This window comes from Protopterus annectens, chromosome 5.part1 (genome assembly GCF_019279795.1).
Source record: "Protopterus annectens isolate FY-2018-M chromosome 5.part1, PAN1.0, whole genome shotgun sequence".
NCBI lineage: Eukaryota > Metazoa > Chordata > Ceratodontiformes > Protopteridae > Protopterus > Protopterus annectens.
This window is the reverse complement of record NC_056736.1, coordinates 752,575,038-752,600,447: the sequence shown is the minus strand read 5'-3', so window position 1 is coordinate 752,600,447 and position 25,410 is coordinate 752,575,038. Positions and strand designations below refer to the sequence as shown.

General features: G+C 44.8%; 1 protein-coding gene across 1 annotated transcript in view; it reads right to left on the bottom strand.

Moving 5' to 3' along the window:
• Nucleotides 1–25,410, bottom strand: part of PPME1 (protein phosphatase methylesterase 1) — a 973,601-nt gene that overhangs the window by 197,453 nt on the left and 750,738 nt on the right. Inside the window, exon 12 of the mRNA XM_044073394.1 lies at nt 14,327–14,391. Within this exon, the coding sequence (XP_043929329.1) occupies nt 14,327–14,391 (65 nt within the window). The remainder of the gene's footprint in view (nt 1–14,326; nt 14,392–25,410) is intronic.

The following is a 25,410-nucleotide window of genomic DNA, read 5'->3' as shown; positions in this document are numbered from 1 at the left end:
CCAGGCTGAACAAGGAGAAGGTCACGGTGAGCTGCCTGTCGGGCGCTAGGATCCGCCACATAACACAAGCACTCAGGTCAGTCCAAGGCAAGTACAAATATGACTCATTGTCCATGCTGGTGTGAATGACCTGAGACGTACCTTCCTGGACTACATGAAGAGACAGAGGAGCTCTCTGAGCATGTGGCCCAGGCCGGTATGACCCTGACCTTGAGTAGCATCTTACCCTCACCAAGAATGATGTCACAATATGAAGACAAGATGATCAATTTCAACAACTGGCTTAAGTATTGGTGTCATTCAAAGGGGATCCAATGCCTGTCAGCCTGGGATGACATGCTCGACAAGCCACGATGCTTCGCTAGGGACGGCTTGCAACTGTCACCCCTGGGCTTTCGGATATTGGCAAAGGCTCTTGCTAACCCCATAGTGCCTTTTTTAGGCAAGGCTCAAAAGACAAACCCACCTCCATAGGTATCACAAAGGATAAGAAAAGTACAGTTTTGTACCTACCATAAATGTAGATGTCCGAGAGGTATGCATCTGCAGTCCTAACATATGGGTTGTCCTGCCTCAGGCAGCCCTTCGGTCGGCCGGATTCCAAAGTCTGGGTCTGGCCTCGGCTGATGTCGCACTTCACCCGACGTCATAGCTGCTGTCAATTGGGTATAAAGGCATCAGCCAACGCCATTTTCCTCAGTGTTTCTTGCCCCAGATGCCAGGTGCCCTTCTAGGAAGGCTAAATTTGGATAAATGCAAATGATTCCAAACAGTAGAGAGCAAATAAAAATAAACATGTATATACATATATACAAACAAATACACCATAATAGATTCCCCCAGCTAGCTACAAGATGGGCAAATACCCTAGGAATACCACAGAGGGGAAGGAGGGTGGGTAATCCTGACTGCAGATGCATACCTCTCGGACATCTACATTTATGGTAGGTACAAAACTGTACTATGTCCTTCAAGGATGCATCTGCAGTCCTAACATATGGGTAGAATACCATAGCCAAAGTGGGGGAGGAGGCACTAAAAAGATTATGGTGTAGTTAAGATCCCTTGCAAAACAGTAGTGGCAAAACCTGCTCGGGATCTGGAGTATAAAGGTAGATTATAATGCTTGGCAAATGTATGCACAGAGCTCCAAGTAGCAGCCTCTAAAATGTCTTTGGTAGCCACTCCTCGTAAAAAAGCTGTAGTAGTGGCTGTAGCCCTTGTGGAGTGAGGTCTGATGTTTTCTGGAGTTGTCTTTCCATGAAAAGAGTAACAAAATCTAATGCAATTTCCTATCCATTTTGAGATTGTCTGTTTTGAAATTGCTTTTCCTTCCATTCCTGTTGCATATGCTACCAGAAGCTGGTCAGTTTTTCTATTGTTCTTGGTTCTGTCCAGGTAGTAGCGCAATTGCCTGTGCACATCCAAAGTATGCAGTAGTCTTTCCCCCCCTGTTCTGTGGGTTGGGGAAGAATGTTGGTAGGTGGATTGCTTGGTTTAATGATACCCTGGAGACCACCTTTGGCATAAAAGTAGGATTAGTTCTCAAGGACACTCTATCCTGATGGAAGATAAGGAAGGGCTGTACTGCCATTAATGCCTGTAATTCAGAAACCCTTCTTGCTGAAGTGATTGCAAGCAGGAAAGCAGTTTTCCAAGATAAGAACTGTAATTCTGCTGTTGCTGCTGGTTCAAAATGGGGAAGTGTTAACTTTTCTAACACAAAGTTCAGGTCCCATGTAGGCAAAGGTGGCTTCCTTGGAGGCTTTACATTTTTAATTCCTCTCAGAAACTGCCTGAGTAGAGGATGAGAGAAGACTGGAGGATCCATGTTGTATTCTGCTGAAATTGCTGATGCATGAATCTTAATGGAGGAGTAAGACAGGCCATTGTGGAAAAGCTCTGCTAAATATTCCAGGATGTTAGCTATGTTTGCCAATGATACATTTTCTCCTTTTGCTGCACTCCAAATGAGGTATCTTTTCCATTTTGCTGAATAAGTTTTCCTTGTGGAGGGTCTGAGCCTCCAGGATAATGTCTTTAACCCTTTGAGATAAATCTGGGTTATTTTGTTTTATGTAATGTTCCAAGCAGCTAGCTGCAGTGTTGTCAAGTTTGGATGCAGGATTTTGAAGTTGTTCTGTGTTAGCAGTAAAGGAACTAGAGGTAGAGGCCATGCGTGTTCCCGAGACATACTCCTCAGTAGCGGGTACCAATGCTGCCTCGGCCAGTCTGGAGCTATCAGGATGATCCTTGGGTGATCTTCTTTGATCTTCAGTAGCACTTTGTGCATCAAAGGAAGAGGTGGGAATGCATATGCTGTCAGGTTTTCCCAACTGAAGGATAGGGAGTCCACCTTCCAAGCAAGTGGGTGGTATGTCCTTGTGCAGAATTTTCTCAATTGGTGGTTGAGTGGGGATGCAACAGGTCTATTTCTGGTAGTCCCCATTTCTTTGTAATGGATTTGAAGATGTCTGGATGCAGCATCCATTCGTGGGCATCCGTGGTAGTTCTGCTTAAGATGTCTGCTAGTATATTTTCTTTTCCTGGCACAAATATTGCCTGGAGCTGAATGTTGAGGTTCAGGGCCACATTCCAGAGGTCCATTGCCATCCGGCATAGAGGATATGAATGTGTGCCTCCCTGTTTGTTGATATACCACATAACTGTGGTGTTGTCCGTCCTTATCAGCAAATGACCCTGTTGAAGAAACTGTCTGAATGTCTGAATTGCCTGCTTTACTGCCAGCATCTCTTTTTGATTTATGTGTAGGTTCAGCCGGTCTTGTGTCCATAGGCCTTGTATGCACTTGTCCACCATGTGTGCCCCCCAACCGAGGTCTGAGGCGTCCGTGGTGATAGTCTGGCTTGGGTGAGGGCTGTGGAAAGGCAGCCCTTTGTTCAATTGACAGGCCTGAGCCCACCACTGGAATTCTTGCTTCAGGCATGGAATTATTGGAATTTGGGCTTCTAGGCTGTGCTTGTGCTGAGACCATAAATTCCTTAGGTACCATTGCAACTTCCTCATATGTAGTCTGGCATGTGGAATCAATATTATGCAGGATGCCATGTAACCCAGGGCTTGCAGGATTTTCCTTGCTGTAAGCTGGTTCTGCGTTATTAATGCCATGAAATAGAGTGGTAGTTGCTTCTGCTTTTCTGCTGTGAGGAATGACATTTGGTTTGATGTGTCCAGTTCCGCACCCAAGAAAGTTATCCTTTGGGATGGTATCAGCCTTGACTTTTTTATGTTGACTGTGTATCCCAGGGCTTGCAGTAGGTGAATAACCTTTCTCAAATCTTTTGTTAATTTGTTTTTGTTGTCCGCTTGTAACAGGCAGTCGTCCAGGTATGGATAAATTTGAATTCCCTGAAGCCTGCAATGAGCAATTACTGATGCCAGGCATTTCGTGAATACTCTGGGCGTAGTAGATAAGCCAAAAGGCAATGCTGAGAATTGATAATGCTCTGATCCTGCAAGAAATCTGAGGTATCTTCTGCAATTTGGTCGTATGGGGACGTGCAGGTATGCCTCCTTGAGATCTAGAGTCACCAGCCAAGACTCCTTGCCCAGCATGGGAAGAAGTTGCTGTAGGGTTAGCATCTTGAATTTTGGAACAATGAGATATGTGTTCAGAGCGGACAGGTCTAGAACAGGACTCCATTGGTTTTCCTTTCTTGGTACCAGGAAAAGTCTGGAATAAAATCCTTGTCCTTGTTCCATAGACGGTACCTTTTCTATAGCTCTCATCCTTAGTAAGTGGTCGATTTGTTCTAGAGCGTTTGTTTTTTGGTTTGGTGGTAAGTTTGGCATTCCTCTCTTCCTTGGTAGAGTATGGAAGTGAAACCTGTAGCCTTTGTCTATTGTCTTTAAAATCCATTTGTCTCCTGTAATGTTATAGGTTAGGTTATAGGTTCATAGGTTAGTACTAAGCTAACTGCCCTTCCGAGCCATTTTAAGCTTAGCCAATTATCCCTTGTGAGACTCAAACCCTGCACCTTGTGTTTGTAAGGCAAACACCTTAACCATTAGGCCACCCTCCCAATGTAATGCCAGTTTACTGAAAATAAGGCTAGCTTTCCGCCTAAGGGTGCTTCTAGTTGTTCCCTGGTAGGCGGTATCAGAGCCAAGTCACTGTGATTGTCCTGTGGAAGTGGTAGTGGCTGGATCTGTGGCAGTACTTCTCTGGTTGTTAGGCTGCCACTGACGTCCCCTGTAGGCACCTCTGGATTGACCTCTGCCTCTTGGGTGCCTATTTCTGCCTCTCTGTGTTCTGGTGGTGTCTGGAAAGGACCAATTCTTCGAAGGCCAATTCCTACTAAACCTCGGAGGCTGGACCTGTAAGAAATCCTTGACTGTTTGGACAGATTTTGCTTTTTCTTCCACCTTCTTTAACACTTGCTGTGCAGGGGAGCCAAATAAACTGTGTTTTTCCATGGGAGCATCTAGGAGCTTTGACTTTACGTGGTCTGGTAAAGATTGCTCTTTTAACCATGCATGCCTTCTGATCACTGTACCAGTCATAGCTGATCTAAAGGAAGCCTCCAGTGCATCATAGCCGCATTTTAAGGAATGATTACTGACCTGCTGAGTGTTATGTACCAAATCCTGAAGGGACTTAGGTCTATAGGTTCAGGAGAGGACAGTTTTTTAGTTAGCTGATCTAATAAAAATTCCTGATACTGAATCATGTGGAAATGAAAGAGTAGCAGAAGTATAAACTTTTTTACCCCATCTCTCTAATGCCCTAGATTCTCTTTCAGAGGGGAGGGGGTTTTGGGCAGAGGCAGCTGCTACAGCTTTGGGGCCCTGTGAAATAGTTTCAGGATCTGCAATAGGAGCCTTATACAAGTGATAATGTGTGTCCGGGACCCTGTAGTATCTGTCGGGCTTAGCAGGGGCCGGGGGAAGAGAGTCAGGGGCAGTGCAAGCATCATTAAATGCATCATCCACAACTGTAAGTACTGGAGGAATGGCTAAAGGCCTATGCTGTGGCAAATGTAAAAAGGTCCTAAGCCTTTTCCTAGAATCTGAAAAATCCTGGCCCTGCCATTGAAATTGTTCTCTCATAGCATGCAAGGTTTCCCCAAAAGAAAATTCCTCAGGAGGAGAGGCAGAAGGAATGGAGTCTTCTGCGTCAGAGTCCTCATATGGAGAATAAGGGCCTTCTGGAGGATTTGAGTTTTCTGAATCATCAGAGGAATAATCTGTAGAAACTGGCTCAGGGGGCTCTGCTCTAGGCCTCTTCTCTGGAGGGGGATGAGAGGCCCTGTCAGGGTGTGGTTGGGATCCCCTGATCAAAGAAATGAGATCCTCTGCCAGGCTAAGCATTTGGGTACTAGAGCTAGGCCTGTGTGAGGGGGTTTTAGCAGGCAAGGCCTTAGAAGATTTAGCTGCTTTAGCCCTAGAAAAAGCCTCAATAGACATGGATGCAGGGGGCCTAGCAGCTCCACGTGCAGGAGAAGATATGTCTAAGGGAATAGTATCTGATAAATCCTGAGAACCTGCAACAGCAGGTGGAAATACAGTAGCAGATTCAGCCATGCTGGAGGGGGCCTCGGTTGTAGGAGGCATGCTTGCTTTCGGCCGAAGGAAGAACCGAGGACTCTGTTTCAGGCGAAACCGAGACACTCGCGGTTGGCTTAACCGCGGTTTCGGCCAAAACCGCTGACCGCGAGTGTCGGTCCTTTTCCTTACGCTTTTTAGGTAATTGTGAAGTCGGAGTCTCCGACGGCATGTTGTAAGCAAAAGTGGGGCCGAAAAACTCTTCTGCAAACTCCGACCGACGTCTAAGTGTCTGTCGGCTGAAGGAAGCACAGGCTAGACAAGCTGCTACGTCGTGGTCTGGGCCTAAGCAAGGAAGGCAGTAAGAGTGGAAATCCTTATGAGGTATTTGTTTCCCACAAGTTAAACAGTTATTCAATTTTTCTGACATCGGCTGAGGCAAGAAAGAGTCCCCAACGGGATACTTAGCTTTTTAGAAGTCTTCGGTAGTAGTAATCTCTGGTACTGACCGACCGGCACTTGCGAACAGCTTCTGCTTCGGGCGCCACGCGGCAAGAAAGACGGAGGAAAATGGCGTCGGCTGATGCCTTTATACCCAATTGACAGCAGCTATGACGTCGGGTGAAGTGCGACATCAGCCGAGGCCAGACCCAGACTTCGGAATCCGGCCGACCGAAGGGCTGCCTGAGGCAGGACAACCCATATGTTAGGACTGCAGATGCATCCTTGAAGGACATCTAAGAGTAATGCTACTCAACGCCAGAAGTCTAAATCTCAAGATGCACGCACTCGAAACTTTCCTTAGTATGGAGAACATCGATATCTGTGCAGTAACAGAAACCTGGTTCAAGGCTCCCGAGAGCAACCCAGCATTACCAGGTTATACCTCATACCATGCTTTTCGGCCCCAAAACTTGGACCGAACCACAAAAGGGGGGGGGTATCAATATTCGTCAAAGATACCCACACCTCCAGGTTGGTGGCACAGCACGAAGCATCAGAGACTATCCATGTGCAACTAAAAGTGGGTAAAACTGCTTTCCAGTTTATAGCCTGCTACAGACCACCCTCCCAAACCCAGGAACCCCACTCGGCCTTCCTGAAAACACTGGAAAATATGAAGGTCTCTCCAAACACCATTATATTGGGCGACTTCAACTACCCAAACATAGTCTGGAAGCATTACTCTAGCTCCAACACCCTAGCCCAAAGGTTCCTAGAATTTATAAACTCAAATGCTATGGAACAACTTGTTACCATTCCCACAAGAGGGGAAAACATACTGGACCGGATCATCACCAACATGGGGACTCTATGCTCCAGACCAGAAGTGTATCCCTCACTGGTAAGATCAGACCATAAACTAATCTCACTGGATAGTCACATCCCGACCCCACCCCCTGCCCAGAAAAGCACAGTGAAAAACTTCTCTAAAGCAAATTTCACACTCCTCAAAATTGAGGTGGAATCCTTCAAAGCCCCTGGGCCTGTGGAAAATATGGCCCAGACCGCAGAATTCTTTATAAACGCATTCTATGAACACCTTCAGGAATGCATGGATCATGCAATCCCAAATAAAACCAAGACCCAATCCTCCAAAGGCAGACGTCCTGTCTGGTGGACACCAGCCATAAACAAACTATACAATAGAAGGCGGAAGCTACTACATGATAGAGCAAAATCCCAAATAGGGAAGGCATCTCTGATCAGTATCAGCAAAAAACTACGGGCACTCATAAAATCGTCTAAGGCCAGCTTCGAGAGAAAAATTGCACAGGACACTAAGGATAATCACAAGGCTTTCTTTAGTTATGTTAGGAACATGGGTGGGAATTCCCAGATATGCTCAGAATTAGTCCAAAATGACAAAAAATACACTGAACCCACAAACATTGCCAACATCCTAGCTGACAGGTTCGGAGCAAACTTCTCACCCCCCTCCCCACCAAAAGGGCAAATATCTATCCCAGCAGAGTGCTGCCCCCCTGACATCTCAGATGCTCAGGTAAGAGCCGCCCTCTCCAAAGCAAAAAACACAGCATCAATGTGACCAGACAGTGTCCCGGGCTGCGTCCTACATGAACTCCAAGAAGAGCTAAACCCAAACATAAAACTGCTGTTCAATCTCAGCCTTACTACAGGATATGTACCCAAAGAGTGGTGTACAGCAACAGTGGTCCCTCTCCACAAAGGTGGTGCCTCAACGGATCCTGGAAACTACCGCCCCATAAGCCTGACTAGCTTGGTCTGCAAAGCTATGGAAAGGATCACCATGGACCTCATAAATAAAGATATTGGGGACCTACAGACACTGGATCCTACCCAGTTCGGCTTTGTTAAGGGAAGATCTTGCCTCTTAAACCTGGTCGATTTCTTTGAAACAGTCACCAAGGCCATTGATGAGGGGAAGGTGGTCCACACAGCCTACCTGGACCTCGCAAAAGCCTTCGATACAATACCCCACTCGGCATTATAGATAAGCTCACCAGCTTAAATATAAACCCCTATGTCACTAGATGGGTTGCAAACTGGCTCAAGGACAGAACCCACATGGTTAGAATTGCTGGAGCCATGTCAGACTCCAAACCAGTTACAAGTGGCGTCCCACAAGGCTAAGTCCTGGGACCTCTCTTGTTCGGTATATATTTCTCGGAGGTACAGGCCAACACGTAAGGACTGTGGCTGACCAAGTTCGCAGATGACTGCAAACTGGGCACCATAATAAACTCTCCAGCCGACACAAGCATCCTCCAAAAGGGCCTCATAGAAACAGACAACTGGTGCCAGAGCCATGGCCTCAAGCTAACGCCAAAAGTGTATAGTCATCCCCTTTGGCAAAAACAAAGTGCCCACAAATTACCACATAGGTGGTAATCCATTAAGTACAGAAGAAGTAATTAGGGACCTGGGGACCCAAGTTGATAGCAATTGCTCATTTGACAACCATGTGGCCAAAGTGGTTAGAAAAACATTTTATATAGCCCACCTAATCGTGAAGGGATTCACATCTAGATCAGGGGAGGTCATCGTGCCTCTTTACTCATCCCTCATCAGGCCCATAATTGAGTACAATGCCCCTTTTGGGATGTACCTTATCAGACACCTGAAGCAACTAGAAAGACCCCAAAAGTACCTCACCAAGAGGATCAAAGGGCTCAAACAGATGCCGTATGCTGCCCGGTTAAAGAAACTCCAGCTCTACACAGTGGCATACCGCCTGCTCAGAGGCGATCTGTGCCTGACATATAAAACCATGCCCAACCCGGAATTAATGGACATGCTGCACCTCAGAAAATCCAAATCCCATCGAGCTACTCGCTCGAGAGACTTGAACCTCAGCACTGAAATAAATAGGACATGCTGGAGGGACAGATTCATAACCCAGAGGCTCCCTTCACTCTGGAATAAAATCCCAGTCCAGGTTAGGCACAGTCCCTCATTGACTCTCTTCAAGAGGAATCTTGATGAGTGGATGGGAGATCGTAGGTTTACCCCGGGTATCACTTCTGTGGCACAGTATACTAACCTCGAAAAAGGGCATAGCAAAATTAATTTAAAATGGGTGGCGAAAGCCAAACACACTCTGGCTAGGCTTATAAATGCCCTAGGGCAGATAGCCTAGTATGAACCTATGAAACACACGGGTCTTCTTCATGGCCCAGTTTAGACAGAAACATACAGAAATATCATCAACCCTAGTGAGCCAGCTTTCACTGACTTTGAGGGAAGGATATCCAAAGAAGTAGATCCCCGATCCGAAGTTCTGCCACTAAACATTCACGGATGGTACTGAAGGGATCACACCAAGTACATTCACGGATGGTACTGAAGGGATCACACCAAGTACATTCACTGATGGTACTGAAGGGATCACACCAAGTACATTCACTGATGGTACTGAAGGGATCACACCAAGTACATTCACTGATGGTACTGAAGGGATCACACCAAGTACATTCACGGATGGTACTGAAGGGATCACACCAAGTACATTCACTGATGGTACTGAAGGGATCACACCAAGTACATTCACGGATGGTACTGAAGGGATCACACCAAGTACATTCACGGATGGTACTGAAGGGATCACACCAAGTACATTCACTGATGGTACTGAAGGGATCACACCAAGTACATTCACTGATGGTACTGAAGGGATCACACCAAGTACAGTCACTGATGGTACTGAAGGGATCACACCAAGTACATTCACAGATGGTACTGAAGGGATCACACCAAGTACATTCACAGATGGTACTGACGGGATCACACCAAGTACATTCACTGATGGTACTGAAGGGATCACACCAAGTACATTCACGGATGGTACTGAAGGGATCACACCAAGTACATTCACGGATGGTACTGAAGGGATCACACCAAGTACATTCACTGATGGTACTGAAGGGATCACACCAAGTACATTCACTGATGGTACTGAAGGGATCACACCAAGTACATTCACTGATGGTACTGAAGGGATCACACCAAGTACATTCACTGATGGTACTGAAGGGATCACACCAAGTACATTCACTGATGGTACTGAAGGGATCACACCAAGTACATTCACGGATGGTACTGAAGGGATCACACCAAGTACATTCACGGATGGTACTGAAGGGATCACACCAAGTACATTCACTGATGGTACTGAAGGGATCACACCAAGTACATTCACTGATGGTACTGAAGGGATCACACCAAGTACATTCACTGATGGTACTGAAGGGATCACACCAAGTACATTCACTGATGGTACTGAAGGGATCACACCAAGTACATTCACGGATGGTACTGAAGGGATCACACCAAGTACATTCACGGATGGTACTGAAGGGATCACACCAAGTACATTCACGGATGGTACTGAAGGGATCACACCAAGTACATTCACGGATGGTACTGAAGGGATCACACCAAGTACATTCACTGATGGTACTGAAGGGATCACACCAAGTACATTCACTGATGGTACTGAAGGGATCACACCAAGTACATTCACTGATGGTACTGAAGGGATCACACCAAGTACATTCACTGATGGTACTGAAGGGATCACACCAAGTACATTCACTGATGGTACTGAAGGGATCACACCAAGTACATTCACGGATGGTACTGAAGGGATCACACCAAGTACATTCACGGATGGTACTGAAGGGATCACACCAAGTACATTCACTGATGGTACTGAAGGGATCACACCAAGTACATTCACGGATGGTACTGAAGGGATCACACCAAGTACATTCACTGATGGTACTGAAGGGATCACACCAAGTACATTCACTGATGGTACTGAAGGGATCACACCAAGTACATTCACTGATGGTACTGAAGGGACCACACCAAGTACATTCACTGATGGTACTGAAGGATCACACCAAGTACATTCACGGATGGTACTGAAGGGATCACACCAAGTACATTCACGGATGGTACTGAAGGGATCACACCAAGTACATTCACGGATGGTACTGAAGGGATCACACCAAGTACATTCACTGATGGTACTGAAGGGATCACACCAAGTACATTCACTGATGGTACTGAAGGGATCACACCAAGTACATTCACTGATGGTACTGAAGGGATCACACCAAGTACATTCACTGATGGTACTGAAGGGATCACACCAAGTACATTCACTGATGGTACTGAAGGGATCACACCAAGTACATTCACGGATGGTACTGAAGGGATCACACCAAGTACATTCACGGATGGTACTGAAGGGATCACACCAAGTACAGTCACTGATGGTACTGAAGGGATCACACCAAGTACATTCACTGATGGTACTGAAGGGATCACACCAAGTACATTCACTGATGGTACTGAAGGGATCACACCAAGTACAGTCACAGATGGTACTGAAGGGATCACACCAAGTACATTCACGGATGGTACTGAAGGGATCACACCAAGTACATTCATGGATGGTACTGAAGGGATCACACCAAGTACATTCACGGATGGTACTGAAGGGATCACACCAAGTACATTCACGGATGGTACTGAAGGGATCACACCAAGTACATTCACGGATGGTACTGAAGGGATCACACCAAGTACATTCACTGATGGTACTGAAGGGATCACACCAAGTACATTCACTGATGGTACTGAAGGGATCACACCAAGTACATTCACGGATGGTACTGAAGGGATCACACCAAGTACATTCACTGATGGTACTGAAGGGATCACACCAAGTACATTCACTGATGGTACTGAAGGGATCACACCAAGTACATTCACGGATGGTACTGAAGGGATCACACCAAGTACATTCACTGATGGTACTGAAGGGATCACACCAAGTACATTCACGGATGGTACTGAAGGGATCACACCAAGTACATTCACGGATGGTACTGAAGGGATCACACCAAGTACATTCACGGATGGTACTGAAGGGATCACACCAAGTACATTCACGGATGGTACTGAAGGGATCACACCAAGTACATTCACGGATGGTACTGAAGGGATCACACCAAGTACATTCACTGATGGTACTGAAGGGATCACACCAAGTACATTCACTGATGGTACTGAAGGGATCACACCAAGTACATTCACTGATGGTACTGAAGGGATCACACCAAGTACATTCACGGATGGTACTGAAGGGATCACACCAAGTACATTCACGGATGGTACTGAAGGGATCACACCAAGTACATTCACGGATGGTACTGAAGGGATCACACCAAGTACATTCACTGATGGTACTGAAGGGATCACACCAAGTACATTCACTGATGGTACTGAAGGATCACACCAAGTACATTCACGGATGGTACTGAAGGGATCACACCAAGTACATTCACGGATGGTACTGAAGGGATCACACCAAGTACATTCACTGATGGTACTGAAGGGATCACACCAAGTACATTCACGGATGGTACTGAAGGGATCACACCAAGTACATTCACGGATGATACTGAAGGGATCACACCAAGTACATTCACTGATGGTACTGAAGGGATCACACCAAGTACATTCACGGATGGTACTGAAGGGATCACACCAAGTACATTCACTGATGGTACTGAAGGGATCACACCAAGTACATTCACGGATGGTACTGAAGGGATCACACCAAGTACATTCACTGATGGTACTGAAGGGATCACACCAAGTACATTCACTGATGGTACTGAAGGGATCACACCAAGTACATTCACTGATGGTACTGAAGGGATCACACCAAGTACATTCACTGATGGTACTGAAGGGATCACACCAAGTACATTCACTGATGGTACTGAAGGGATCACACCAAGTACATTCACTGATGGTACTGAAGGGATCACACCAAGTACATTCACTGATGGTACTGAAGGGATCACACCAAGTACATTCACTGATGGTACTGAAGGGATCACACCAAGTACATTCACTGATGGTACTGAAGGGATCACACCAAGTACATTCACGGATGGTACTGAAGGGATCACACCAAGTAAGATGAAGGTGAGGTGCTGCTCCAGTCACCCACATACGACAGGATGTGAGCTTATATAATGCACAGCACACCTCGCCAAGGTGGTTGTTGAAAATCAATCTCCCACTGCCCTCATCAACTGCTGACTTGCGAATAGCAATCTTTTACTAACCAAGACAATGCTCATGACTCAACAAAAGCAAGGTCAATTCAGGAACAAACTCAGAATAAAAAGGCTCTGCTGCCTGGCCGCAAGATGGCACACATTCTCCCACTGGCAATACATTAACTTAGGAATGGTCAAAGGACCATCCCCTTCATCTGCCCCACAATGGGCATTCTCCACAGTCTCACCAACCTTGTGTTAATGCAGGACGTTAACTCCTAAGTCTCCTGTAGTTGGACAGCTCTGACTGGGCCTCATTTGTGTCAATGTTTCACACTACGGTACCTTCCCAGGCTGTAAACTGCTCTGACTGGGCCTCGTTTGTGTCAATGTTTCACACTACGGTACCTTTCCAGGCTGTAAACTGCTCTGATTGGTCCCCGTTTGTATCAATGTTTCACACTACGGTACCTTCCCAGGCTGTAAACTTCTCTGACTGGGCCTCATTTGTGTCAATGTTTCACACTACGGTACCTTCCTAGGCTGTAAACTGCTCTGACTGGGTCTCGTTTGTGTCAATGCTTCACACTACGGTACCTTCCCAGGTTGTAAACTGCTCTGACTGAGCTTCGTTTGTATCAATTTTTCACACTACGGTACCTTCCCAGGCTGTAAACTGCTCTGACTGGGCTTCGTTTCCATCAATGTTTCACACTACGGTACCTTCCCAGGCTGTAAACATTTAGATAACATGTGGGCCATGGTTTGTGATCTGCTGAGTACAGGAAAACTAAAGGTTTGTGTTTTAACAATCAAAGGCAGACTATTTCTTATGAAATATATTATGTTCATGACACAGCAGAAGAGAATTACAAAGTGAGAAAGATAAATGTGCCCTCTAAGCTGGAGCATGACATTACAACACATATCAATGATAGGCAAACATGCTTCAAAGCACAGGGGCCATAGGGATTTCACAAACGTACCAAGCCATGAGATAACAGAGGAAATACCATCTTATCCAACCCAGTAGGACTTCAAAGGCAGATATGCAGCTTTCCTGCCATGCACATCAGTATTCTAGATGCTTTCCTACTGATCTTTTCTGAATTTCAGTTTGTGAAAATAATTTTGTTATTATGGCTTCTCATTCATCATTTTTTGACAATTGTACATTTGGCCAACAATGCATACTTTGGTTTTCATGTATGTAATTTTTTTTTACATTATTTTTTTACACAAGATGTTTAACTTACTTTGTCGGGAGCATCTTCATGAACTGCATGCCCACACTGAGGAAGAACCTGCATCTGGAACTTTCCTGTAAATTACAAAGTTAGAGTCACTTGTACTTCTTTTATTCCTGGTATACATATGAGTGCGAATACAAAAAATGTTCAGACAGTGAACATAAAAACAAATTCTACCTATCATCTGGAAAGTTTCTCCTTGTTGTCTACTGACTTCTTCCCAACTTCTGTCAACCAAATGTAAAATGACAAACTAGATTATGCCCATGCCCACACACACCCATACCCGCACACCCCCCCACACACCTATGTACTCAATTGCGAACTGAATATTTACTGCATGAGAAAAAGCTACACGGAGTCATTCCAACGGCAGCTCGACAAAGTCAGCCCAGCAAATACAAGTACTGATGTAACAGGATAGGGACCATGTTTATTCACATATTCCTGAGTAAAGTCTAGTATTATCAGACCAATCAGACCACAAACAATGAAAAAGAGTAAGTGCTGATGTTTTCATTGCAATTTGCACCATTTTGTTCTTGTGAGTTTCTAGTGAGTGCACTTTACAGTGAATTTGATGAAAACAGTGAGTGAACAGGACGACTTGTTTCACTTTGTATTTGTGCCTTCTAACTGGTCAGTGCAGCATGACTAGTGCTTTGTGCAGTGAAACACTGCAAACAGAGTGGTAACACTTTCACCTTCCCACAGTAATGTTTTCCAAAGCTGCGAGGGTGGTGCTCGACTATTTATTCAGTTAGTTAGTTGTTCGGTATTTTCAGTATTAGGGCAGACATGCATTTACTTAATTATTCAGTGTTTTCTTACATTACTGCCAATGTATATTTTTCAGGTTATTGTAGGTGCTTTGGTTTCACTGTGAGCAGACGCAATGTTATATTCCCCTCTGTTTCACCATGGACCACCTAGCATATATGCTCTGTAGAAAGAACTCTGAAGCCATTGCAGCCTGTTTTCAAAGAAGGGATTGATGAATAGTCAGACCACACTGTCCCCTTGGGTATGGGACAAAAGTCAGCAAGATACTGTACTAAGAATAGTTAACACATCAAACCTCGTCTTTAATAATGTTGGTCTTACCTTTATCATAGCAAAAGAACACTCCAACTATAACACTACTGGGTGTTGCCCTTTTCAGCTAGCTCCTCTGCTGCGAAAGAGAACTGTGTGTGTGTGAGGTACTCTTCTATTAACAGCACTTGTGAAGATCTGGATTGCATATAATGTGCATGGTACTGAGAGTGGCCATTTCTGTACAGCGTTTTCTCAGTCATACCAATGCAGGTTTTCCTCACACAGGTCTCCTAACTCTCATCTCTCTCATGAAGTGGGTCTCCAAGAGTCCTTCACAGATAGGAGACCTGCAACGGTAGGCATGCTGACTATGTTAGTTCTACTAGGAAACCACAATGAAGACGTACAGCTGACCAATACAATCATCCCATTGCAGAAGTGAAACAAAAATGGACAAACATGCTACACTGATTATATCTGCCCTTCCTCAAACAATTTACCCTTACAAATCTGACAGACATGTGGCAACAAACACAGAAAATGTATGCAATTACTAGAAAATGGAAATCAAAGTCTAGACCAACTTTAATAGAAGCAGTAAATATAATGACAGAGACAAAGCAACTGAAATTGGGATTTTTAGAAAAGGGAAGGAGCAACTCCGCGGTGGTGCAGCAGTAGCATTGTTGCCTCAGAGCAAGAGGTTCTCCTGTTCGATTCTTGGCTGGAGCGCCTTCTGTGTGGAGTCTGCATGTCCTCCCCGTGGTCAAGTGGCGTTTGAAAGACATGCGCAGAATGGGTGTGCCTTCAATGAAGGTTGGGCGTCGAGCTGGCACCTCGGCACCCGTAAAAAAATCTAGTGCCAATCATTAACAGACAGGAGTTCCACTGTGGCGACCCCTAACCGGGAAAAGCCGAAAGAAGAAGAACAAGAAAAGGGAAGGAGCACACTACACAGGAAAAAAGAGGAATTGAGGGAACAATAGATGCAGAACAGGAACGAGGATTAAGAGGCAGGATTTGAATGAGCCATAATATAATGTTTAACTGACGACTGGATGGTTTATAAGTGATGTATAATGTTTACAACTACGGTTGTTTATCTGTAATGTAAACTGCAACTAAAGTGATATCTTTTTGTATGTTTTTCATTTATATAAATGTAAGATTGCCTTTGTCATATATGCAAATTTAATAAAGATGTTTGAAAAAAAAATAAAAGTAACATGGAAAATATACCATTTGCAAACTATCTACGTACGGTCTGGAACTGCAGCAGTTGTAGGTTTGGGTTATAGACAAAATCCAATGGCTGGGCCGTTTCGACTTGCCACATAGCAGAGAAGTTCAGTTTTGGTTAGTAGGCATCCCCTTACTGACAAGTAATACAAATAATTACATCATGATATTGATTACAACATTTGTTTCAAACCTCTTTGCCACAATTTTTAAATAATGGAAAAAGTGAACCCAAACTGGCCAGATTTTCTAAAGCTATTTCAGAGCCTTGGTAATTAGACAAGTTAAAGTAAAGTGAACATACTGTAACTGCTTAAGTGAGGGACATTCCAATACAACAATAAGATCTTTGTATCAAGATGACTTCAGATGTATAGTTCATGAACCTGACAATATTTTGTGTAATAAGCTACTTAACATCTAGCTACTGAAGCTTATAACCTACCTTAGGAGTATGTAGAACTTCAGGGAGTACTTATTTTGTCAAGTTGCATCTCTTGAATAGAGTTTAAAATGAAAAAAAAAGTAATATTGTTAGCTAGCCATCTGGAGACAGCCTGCTTTGTACATTTGTCTACCCTGTTTGCCTGACATGAAGGAAAGAAAAAGCTACCAGATGGTTTAATATCCTTGGTCCTGCTTATAAAATATCTCCGTTTATGGACATCCATGGTATGCAGAATCCTTTCTCCCTTGTCCTGAAGATTCTGGTAAAACACGGAGCTGAGTGTACCCATTAAGGGTTAGTTGTGAGGACACCGTGTGCGTGAAGGAAGGACTGGTCCTTAAAGAAAAACTACTCTTGTGGAAGACCGTGAAATGCATTGGCAATAAAAGCCTTAAGTTTTGAACTTCTTGCTGAAGTGATGGGTACTGAAACAGAAATGGTATGACAACTGCTTCAGGCCAACTGAAATGTCCACCTCAACATGAAGTGAAGTAAAATTCTCAAAGTTCAAGTCCCATGGGGGAAGACTGGCTTTTCTCCCTGGCCTCAGATGTCCCATGGGGAAAGACTGGGTTTTCTCCCTGCCCTCAGATGTCCCATGGTGGAAGACATACAGTTCATGGAAAATGCAGCTTCCAGAGGGAAGCATGTTCAGTTGGCAGACAGACGCAGCTTGATAGAAGAGGTGGCTAGTGTGTGGTGAAAAGGCCTTGAAGTATTTCAGTAATGTGTTCAAAGCAGAAGGATTCAAATATTTGTTACTGACCACAAATGAAAATCTTTTCAACTTCGCTAAGTATAACTTCCCATGGTTGGGTCATCTAGCCTCCTGAAAAATATGTTACTTTGACTTTGAGAGAGAGCAAATGTCTGAGGAGCTAGCCTGAAACCTTCCACGCTTTAAAATCTGGGACTGGGATATACTAACCTCCCCATCCATGCTACTGAACAAGGTCACAAGCTGGAAACATTAAGGGTTACTGCTGGGATGTGGGTTACACCAGAGAACTACACTTGCCTTTGCTACCATAAATCTGCGAGTTTCTCTCTCCCTTTTTTTTTTTTTTGCTTTCACCATAACTACTGGAAAGAGTGGGACAAGAAAACGCACTCTGAAGCCCTTGCTTCCAGTGGATAAAAACTACACTGGTTTGCCTTGGTCTCTATGCAATAGCAAAACAGTACATAAAACTGGAAGATGACCATCCTTTGATGCAAACAGTTCTATCCCTAGTGTTCCCATCATTTTTCTGTGATGTACAGGAAACCTTAACTCTCCACTTTTCACATAAACAGTGTGTCCCCCTGCTTGTCTGTTAACAGAGTCTACGTATCAGGGTTACAAGTTACCTGTAGGTGGGCAATTCAGGTCTGATGTCCAGGTCCTAAAACCTCATGTGGGGTAACACTGCAGTGTTGTCATTACTTTGAGGTCTTTTATATGTAGAGATGAATGAAAGATCTGCAGAAAACACAGTACAGCCGCATTCTTCTTTACATTTCTGTGTCGCCACCTGAGCGGCCTTGGGCATATCCAGAATATTAAGCTGACTTGTGTATTCCTCATGCTAACTCAAAAGCATCTGATGTGAGCTCTTTATCTGAATCTGGTAAAGTGAAAGGTATTCTCCAAAGTTTACCATCCACCTTCTTGAGTCCCTTCATGATGGATAGGATGACAATAATCTCGGATTTAATGCCTCAGTGTTGTTCACAGAGAGTCCTGCTTTTTTTAAACACCTTTATTAAATTACCACCTGAGACACAGGCACACATACATGGATAGAAAAGAAAACAAACCATATTAACATTTATTTCTATTTTGTATACAAACTAACCATCACCAGTTCAACATTACATAAACTGCTCAATTCCTACCTTCCTTAAATCCTTACTCCTCCTCCTGATCATTATTTTATATGTACTGTTCCCACAATGGTGACAAGTATCCTGTACCAATGACAGTTCTACAAGGAGCCTGGTGACAGTATCCAGCACCAATGACAGTTCTACAAGGAGCCTGGTGACAAAGGTCTGACTCCAATGGCAGTTCCAGAAGGAGCCTAGTGACAAGGGTCTAACACCAACAGGTCTGTGCAGACTCTTGTGAAATATACTGTGCATACTTTATGATACATACTTACATATATTCCAAGTGAGTGCAATATTTATTTATTATATCCACTGTCAGTATTATTTAACTCACTCAGGTGTAATATTAGACAAATAACTCGGGTATTTCAATTTGTAGTGTGTTTTGTTTTACTTTAAATAGGGTGGTTAATTTAACTTTGGGGAGGGTATTCTTTTCGTATACGACTGTTGGTAAATGTCTCTGCCCTTTCTTGCGTGTATTGGGAGTAGTTCTGTATTTGTTAATTATGTTTATTCCTCTACTTGTTTGTGCTGTTTCACTTTCCTTTGTAATCTCATGGATTGAGCTCATATACACAATTTCATTTAGGCTACACGTGTGTAGTTCTAAATGATAATAAAGTTTACTTTGACTTTGAAAACAGACACCAGTGGCAAGTCTGAGAGAGGCCTGTTGACAAAGCTCCGACACAAATGGCAAGTCTGTCAGGAGCTTGGTAAAAAGGGTCTGATACTAAAAGCAAGTGTGTGGCAGGAGATGATGGGTCTGAAACCAACAGCAGATCTGTGTGGAGTCTTGTGGCAGGGATCTCTCTCAAACGTTGGTCTGCATGAAGCCTGTTGCCATTTTCTGAATGCTAACAGCAAGCCCAGGAACACTCTGGTGGCAAAGATCTAGCTCCAACAACAGGCTCAGGAGCAGCCTGAAGAGAATGTCCTGATACCGAAAGCAGGTCTAGGAGGAGCCTGGTGATGGTTTTATAGGATCACAATGATTATAAGGCTAATGACCATAAAGGCCTTCTTAAGCCAGGCCATGCTACCCAAACGTAATGGACTAGTTTGGATCCCATAGGTTTTGTGTAGGGTATACAATCTGAACATGGATGGTCAAGCATTGACAAGCTCCCTCTTCCTAATGGAGATACAGGTACCAGGCCAGGGGCAAATTTGCAATTCCCCACCCACTGATCTAGGGTGCACCTGAATGAGTGTATGCAATACCTGTTTCACATGAGTGGGAAGCCTGTTGCAGAGAAGGTGCAAAGTCTGTGAGACATACCAGTCTCTCCAACACATCTTTCAGGAGAGGATGATGTCCCTAAATTAGGCATTTCTAATGAAATTTAGTTTATGAGTGTGTAACGGGTCCATTAAGGCTGGACTAGAAGACGCTTTTGTTGGCCAGGCATATACCGCCTCTTGAGCTTACCCACAATGCCTGACTGGGACATTCGTCAAATACCTCGGCCAGATCAAGGTAAGCAGTATGCAACATTTTGCCCTTGTCCACTGCTTTAGTGATTTTTCTCAAAGAAGTCTATTAGGTTGAGTAGGTATGACCAACCCTTAAATCCAAACCAAGTTGAATCAGCATCTGAAGGTTACTTATGTCATTTATCATATCCATGATTATTTTTTTCCATGGCTTTTTATAAGAAACTAGCCATGCTTACTGGGTTTATAGTTTCCCAGGTTTGTGGATGGCTTGTCCTTGTACACAAGAATAACAGCTGCAGTCCTCCGTTAGTCAAAACAGTTAAATGATGACTATAGTGGGCCCGACAGATCATGTTTCATGCTATTAAGTAGACAACTTGGGATATTATCAGGACCCATGAATGCAGTCTTTGGGCCTTGGACAGTGCTTTTTTGGACCTGCTCCTTAGTGATATTGGGAAAGTTATGGCTGGGGGCATTTCATGAAAGGTGTCTGCTGGCGAATGTGGGGGTAAAACTGGAGCGGAACTTATCGGCCAGTAGATTATCTAGATCTTCTGGCTCAGAACAGGTGGTTCCATTTACAATTCGTTCAGCATATTGCTGTGCATTGCCATCGAGGTTACAGACGCAGCTGAGGACTGCCTTATGACTGCCCTTAGCCTGGGTGGCTACTTTTACCTCAGATTTGGATATGGTAGACAATTAGTGCCCTAAGTTGCTTATTAAGCTCGGTGAGGGAGTTCTTCCCTTCCTCAGCAGACGTGACCTTCTTTGTTTTGTTACAAAACCTATTTATGCGGGTGTTTCACCACGATGGCTTGCTTTTTGAGCTTACCCTGTACTACTTCTGGTTAAGCACTGATCCCTCCATGCAGCTGTAGACAGTTTTTCAAGGACTTTCTGAATGACTCCACAAAGACAACAGTGCACCCTGGGTTTACAGGACTGTTTAAAAGTTTGCCAGGATGTTATTTAAAAGCAGGAAATTTGTGTTGGAATAATTCCTAAACGTTCTGAGGTTAGGTGGTGTCCCAAGCTTAACTTTTATTTCCAAGGAGACAGCTTTGTGGTTTGACCTGACAAATGAGGACATTACACTTGGGGGGTATACAACATTTCCCCATGTTTGTGAGGACCAGGTAACGGATGTTTGTGCCCCGAACGGGCATACAGACTTTCTGGTTCAGGGTTTTCATGCTGAAAGTCCAAGAAACTTTTTCTTGCATCAAAAGCAGGGCTAGGATGAGCCTGGTGGCAAGGATCCAACATCAATAGCAGGTCTGTCAGCAGGTGGTGACAAGGGCCTGACATTAACAGCAAGGGTGTGAGGAGCCTGGAGACAAGGGTTTGATACCTACAGCAGATCTGTGGTGATGGTGAAGCTACTGACATCTCGTACTCCACTGCAAGATCCACATGCACAAACAAACAAGGCCAGAAAACTGATGGCAGCATTCAAGTCTAGAAGACGCAGTAGAGTCTAAACCTGGCCTCTGTGCTGCATCCCCACACAAGTAGCTAAAGCCATGACCTCCTGGGCCCTCTCCAAACCTGGCCTCTGTGCTGCATCCCCACACAAGTAGCTAAAGCCATGATCTCCTGGGCCCTCTCCAAACCTGGCCTCTGTGCTGCATCCCCACACAAGTAGCTAAAGCCATGATCTCCTGGGCCCTCTCCAAACCTGGCCTCTGTGCTACATCCCCACACAAGTAGCTAAAGCCATGATCTCCTGGGCCCTCTCCAAACCTGGCCTCTGTGTTGCATCCCCACACAAGTAGCTAAAGCCATGACCTCCTGAGCCCTCTCCAAACCTGGCCTCTGTGGTGCATCCCCACACAAGTAGCTAAAGCCATGATCTCCTGGGCCTCTCCAAACCTGGCCTCTGTGCTGCATCCCCACACAAGTAGCTAAAGCCATGACCTCCTGGGCCCTCTCCAAACCTGGCCTCTGTGCTGCATCCCCACACAAGTAGCTAAAGCCATGATCTGCTCTGCCCTCTCCTACAGCAACAACTAAAAATGATAGAGACTGTCCAACTCCATCCTGACAAAGGGTTTCTTCTGATCCTGAATTAAAAAATACTTCTTACAATTTATGATGACCCTTAGAAAAAACATTCATTGGAGCACAGCAGCAGTCCTCTCCACCAGAAGTCCCTTTTTCTTACAAAGCTTCACCTTCCATGGCCAACAGCGTGAACACTGAGTGCTGGGGAAGTCAAAATAGCAACACTTTAAAATGGAAGTGACACGTGCCATGAGCAAACTACAGCATTTTCCTGAAAATATGCACAATACTGTGGTTACTTTGAAATTCTGAGGTCCACAGCTATAATCCTGAGAACAGTGAGACAAATACTCTGAATATGGGCAACATATACCAAGTAAGAGGTTCAGGTACCTCACTGTTCTTCAGAATACAGAGAATACTCTGACCTTGGAGTTGGTATTTAAGTGTGTGTTGGGGGGGGGGGTACAGTCTCCCTGAAAAAATACTTCAGTGGTACTACAGCAAGTGCTGAGACTTCATGAATTTCACTGATGCCTGGACTTCACGTTTCTGCAGTTTGAATACTCAATAACAGGTCTCACCCTATTCCCCCTCACACCCCTTCAACTGATAGCTGCGTATCTCCCCACCCTTCATAGCTTGAACATTCTTCTAGTACCACATGACAGGAGGGATGGATACTGGGGTTATCAGACATTCACACTGGTATTACACATCCTGGATGAGGCTACTGAAGGCAAGTTTGGGGACGAAGGTACACAGTGGACATCAGAGCCAGAAGTTATCACATATACTGACCAGTGTGTGCCAGTGTCTCCTAGACCCTACTGCCCACCCCATTGATTCTGCTTATTAGGCCTGGTGAGCAATGAGATCACCTGTGACCAGCCCTGGTTACTACAGCAGCCTCTTCTCCTCTGCCGTTCACAGCCACTTTAAGGCCTAGCCTGAATTAATACCATGTTGCCCCCCAATATCACCAGGATGGGGATGACTATATTCACTGCCAGCTTACTCCAACGCCCGACTCATTAATCTATACTGGGTTACCTTGGCCACAGTCAAGCCTCACACTTCTGGTACAGAGCAGAGATTCTGATGTGTCAAAGTATCCAGCACATCTGCTAATCAGTCCACCCCTTCATCTGGAAGTAAAGGAATATCGCTGCAGACCACCTCTCTTCTAATAGACATACTGGACATGCTGACCGAAGCTACAGAGACTGGGAATAGGTCTGAAGCACTCTACCCACTTTATGAAAAGAAAAAACTAGGATTAAAATCCTCATAACTCTTACGCAGTCTTACAAGACCTTTGCTGGAACACAATCTGCCAGTGAAGCCCTCTCTGGAGAATCACATAGCTTAAAGAATGCAGCCAAAGGTGATTATGTTTACAACTAAATGATTATTTGTGGTGGTTCCAAGAGCTGCAGCAAACTAAACTACCATCCCATGTTCAGCTACTGGCAGACCAGGTCTGTACTTAAGAGAGTTGCATGGCTATCGGTAGAGTTGCTAATCTGTACAATTCCATCAACACCAGGGCTTGGGACAGCGTGTACAAGACCATGCAACAACGGAGAGTCCTCCTTGGACTTCAGAGGTCACCTTCTCTTCGGACACTGGCCAGTCTTAGCAGACAAAGGCTAGGAAGTAGTAAGAAGAGGATCACAAAAGTCAAAGAGATGGGCCTAGTCCCTATTTAAAAGATCAGTAGCCAGGTCCTGGATGGCTGTCTGAAAGACACAGCTCCTGCAAGGCTGGCATTTGTGACATGCTTTCTGAGCCCCTCCTTGAGGGAGGACAGTCTCAGCCATAAAGTCCTGCAAAGGCACACACCAAACCATGAAGCCTTAACCAAAATGACAACAGGTTATTCCAGAGTAGACACTATGGGCAAAATGTTGACAAAGATCCACCACTGGGCACCTCAGACGGTAAGCTTGGAACTGGGACAAACAATATGAACAGCTGAGTGCCCTGTGCCAGAGGAACAGACCATTTAGCTACACCTCTCGAAAGTGTTGTCCTCAGTTCAATGGCAACATGCTATGTCTCTGGGAAGTACAGTGGACTGAAAGAAGTAAGGATTCATCACAGAAATATTTAGCAAGGATGAAATCTACCCAGTCAGGAAAAAGACTGCAAAAATTTATTATCCTTTCTTAGAGTAGAATCAGGGTGCTTCCAGGCTGCTCTGACAGTGCCTCCAATAACTTTCTCAAAAAGTGCGAATACCAAGGCTTCTTGCACTTCTTCTCAAGAAATTCTCCGAAGTACTTCTCTGGAGGGGAGGGGCGGGTTCAGGAGGCCAGAGGACAGTATAAGCTGCTTATCCACCTGAAGGCATTTCCAAATGAGGGGAGTTTACAGAAGAGATGCAGAGTGGTGTCTCTCTCAGATGGTGACCTGTGCATCCTTTGAATCCTCAAAGGCTTTCTGCATTGCAGGAAAGGAAGAATCAGAAACCCCACCACACATGGGCAGGAACTCATGAAGGATTAGGAACCAGTACTAGATTGAGTATTAGGCCAAAGGCGGTATGGTGTGGGAAATGTCTTTTCAGGGCTTCTTATCAAGCAGCCTAATGGTGTAATCCCATACAAATGACTTTAGCTCCCATCATGCAAATTTCTGCTTGGTAACTAGTCCACATGATGGAAGACCATGAATACAATGACCAAAGGCATCTTCCTCAAATGGGGCCTGCAAGCCAGATAGAGAAGGAAGAGTCCCCCGTCTCAAGTACTACCCATCATCAATGATCAAGAGACTCAAAAGACCAATGCCTAGGATCAGGCCAACCACCCACAAGCTTGAGCAGATCATACAAAGACAGAATGGCACATGAAACTTGGGATACACCCCGAGGGCGGGAACAGACAGGCTGCTTACTGCAATCTCACGGCCCTTTGTCAAGGATTATTTTAGGTTGCTGCACCTTCTAATCAGTGCCAAAATCACCACCTGAAGGTTTCAAGGGATGGTTAAATATCAGACTTGCCTCAAGGAGGTCCAAGCTTAGACGAGGCCT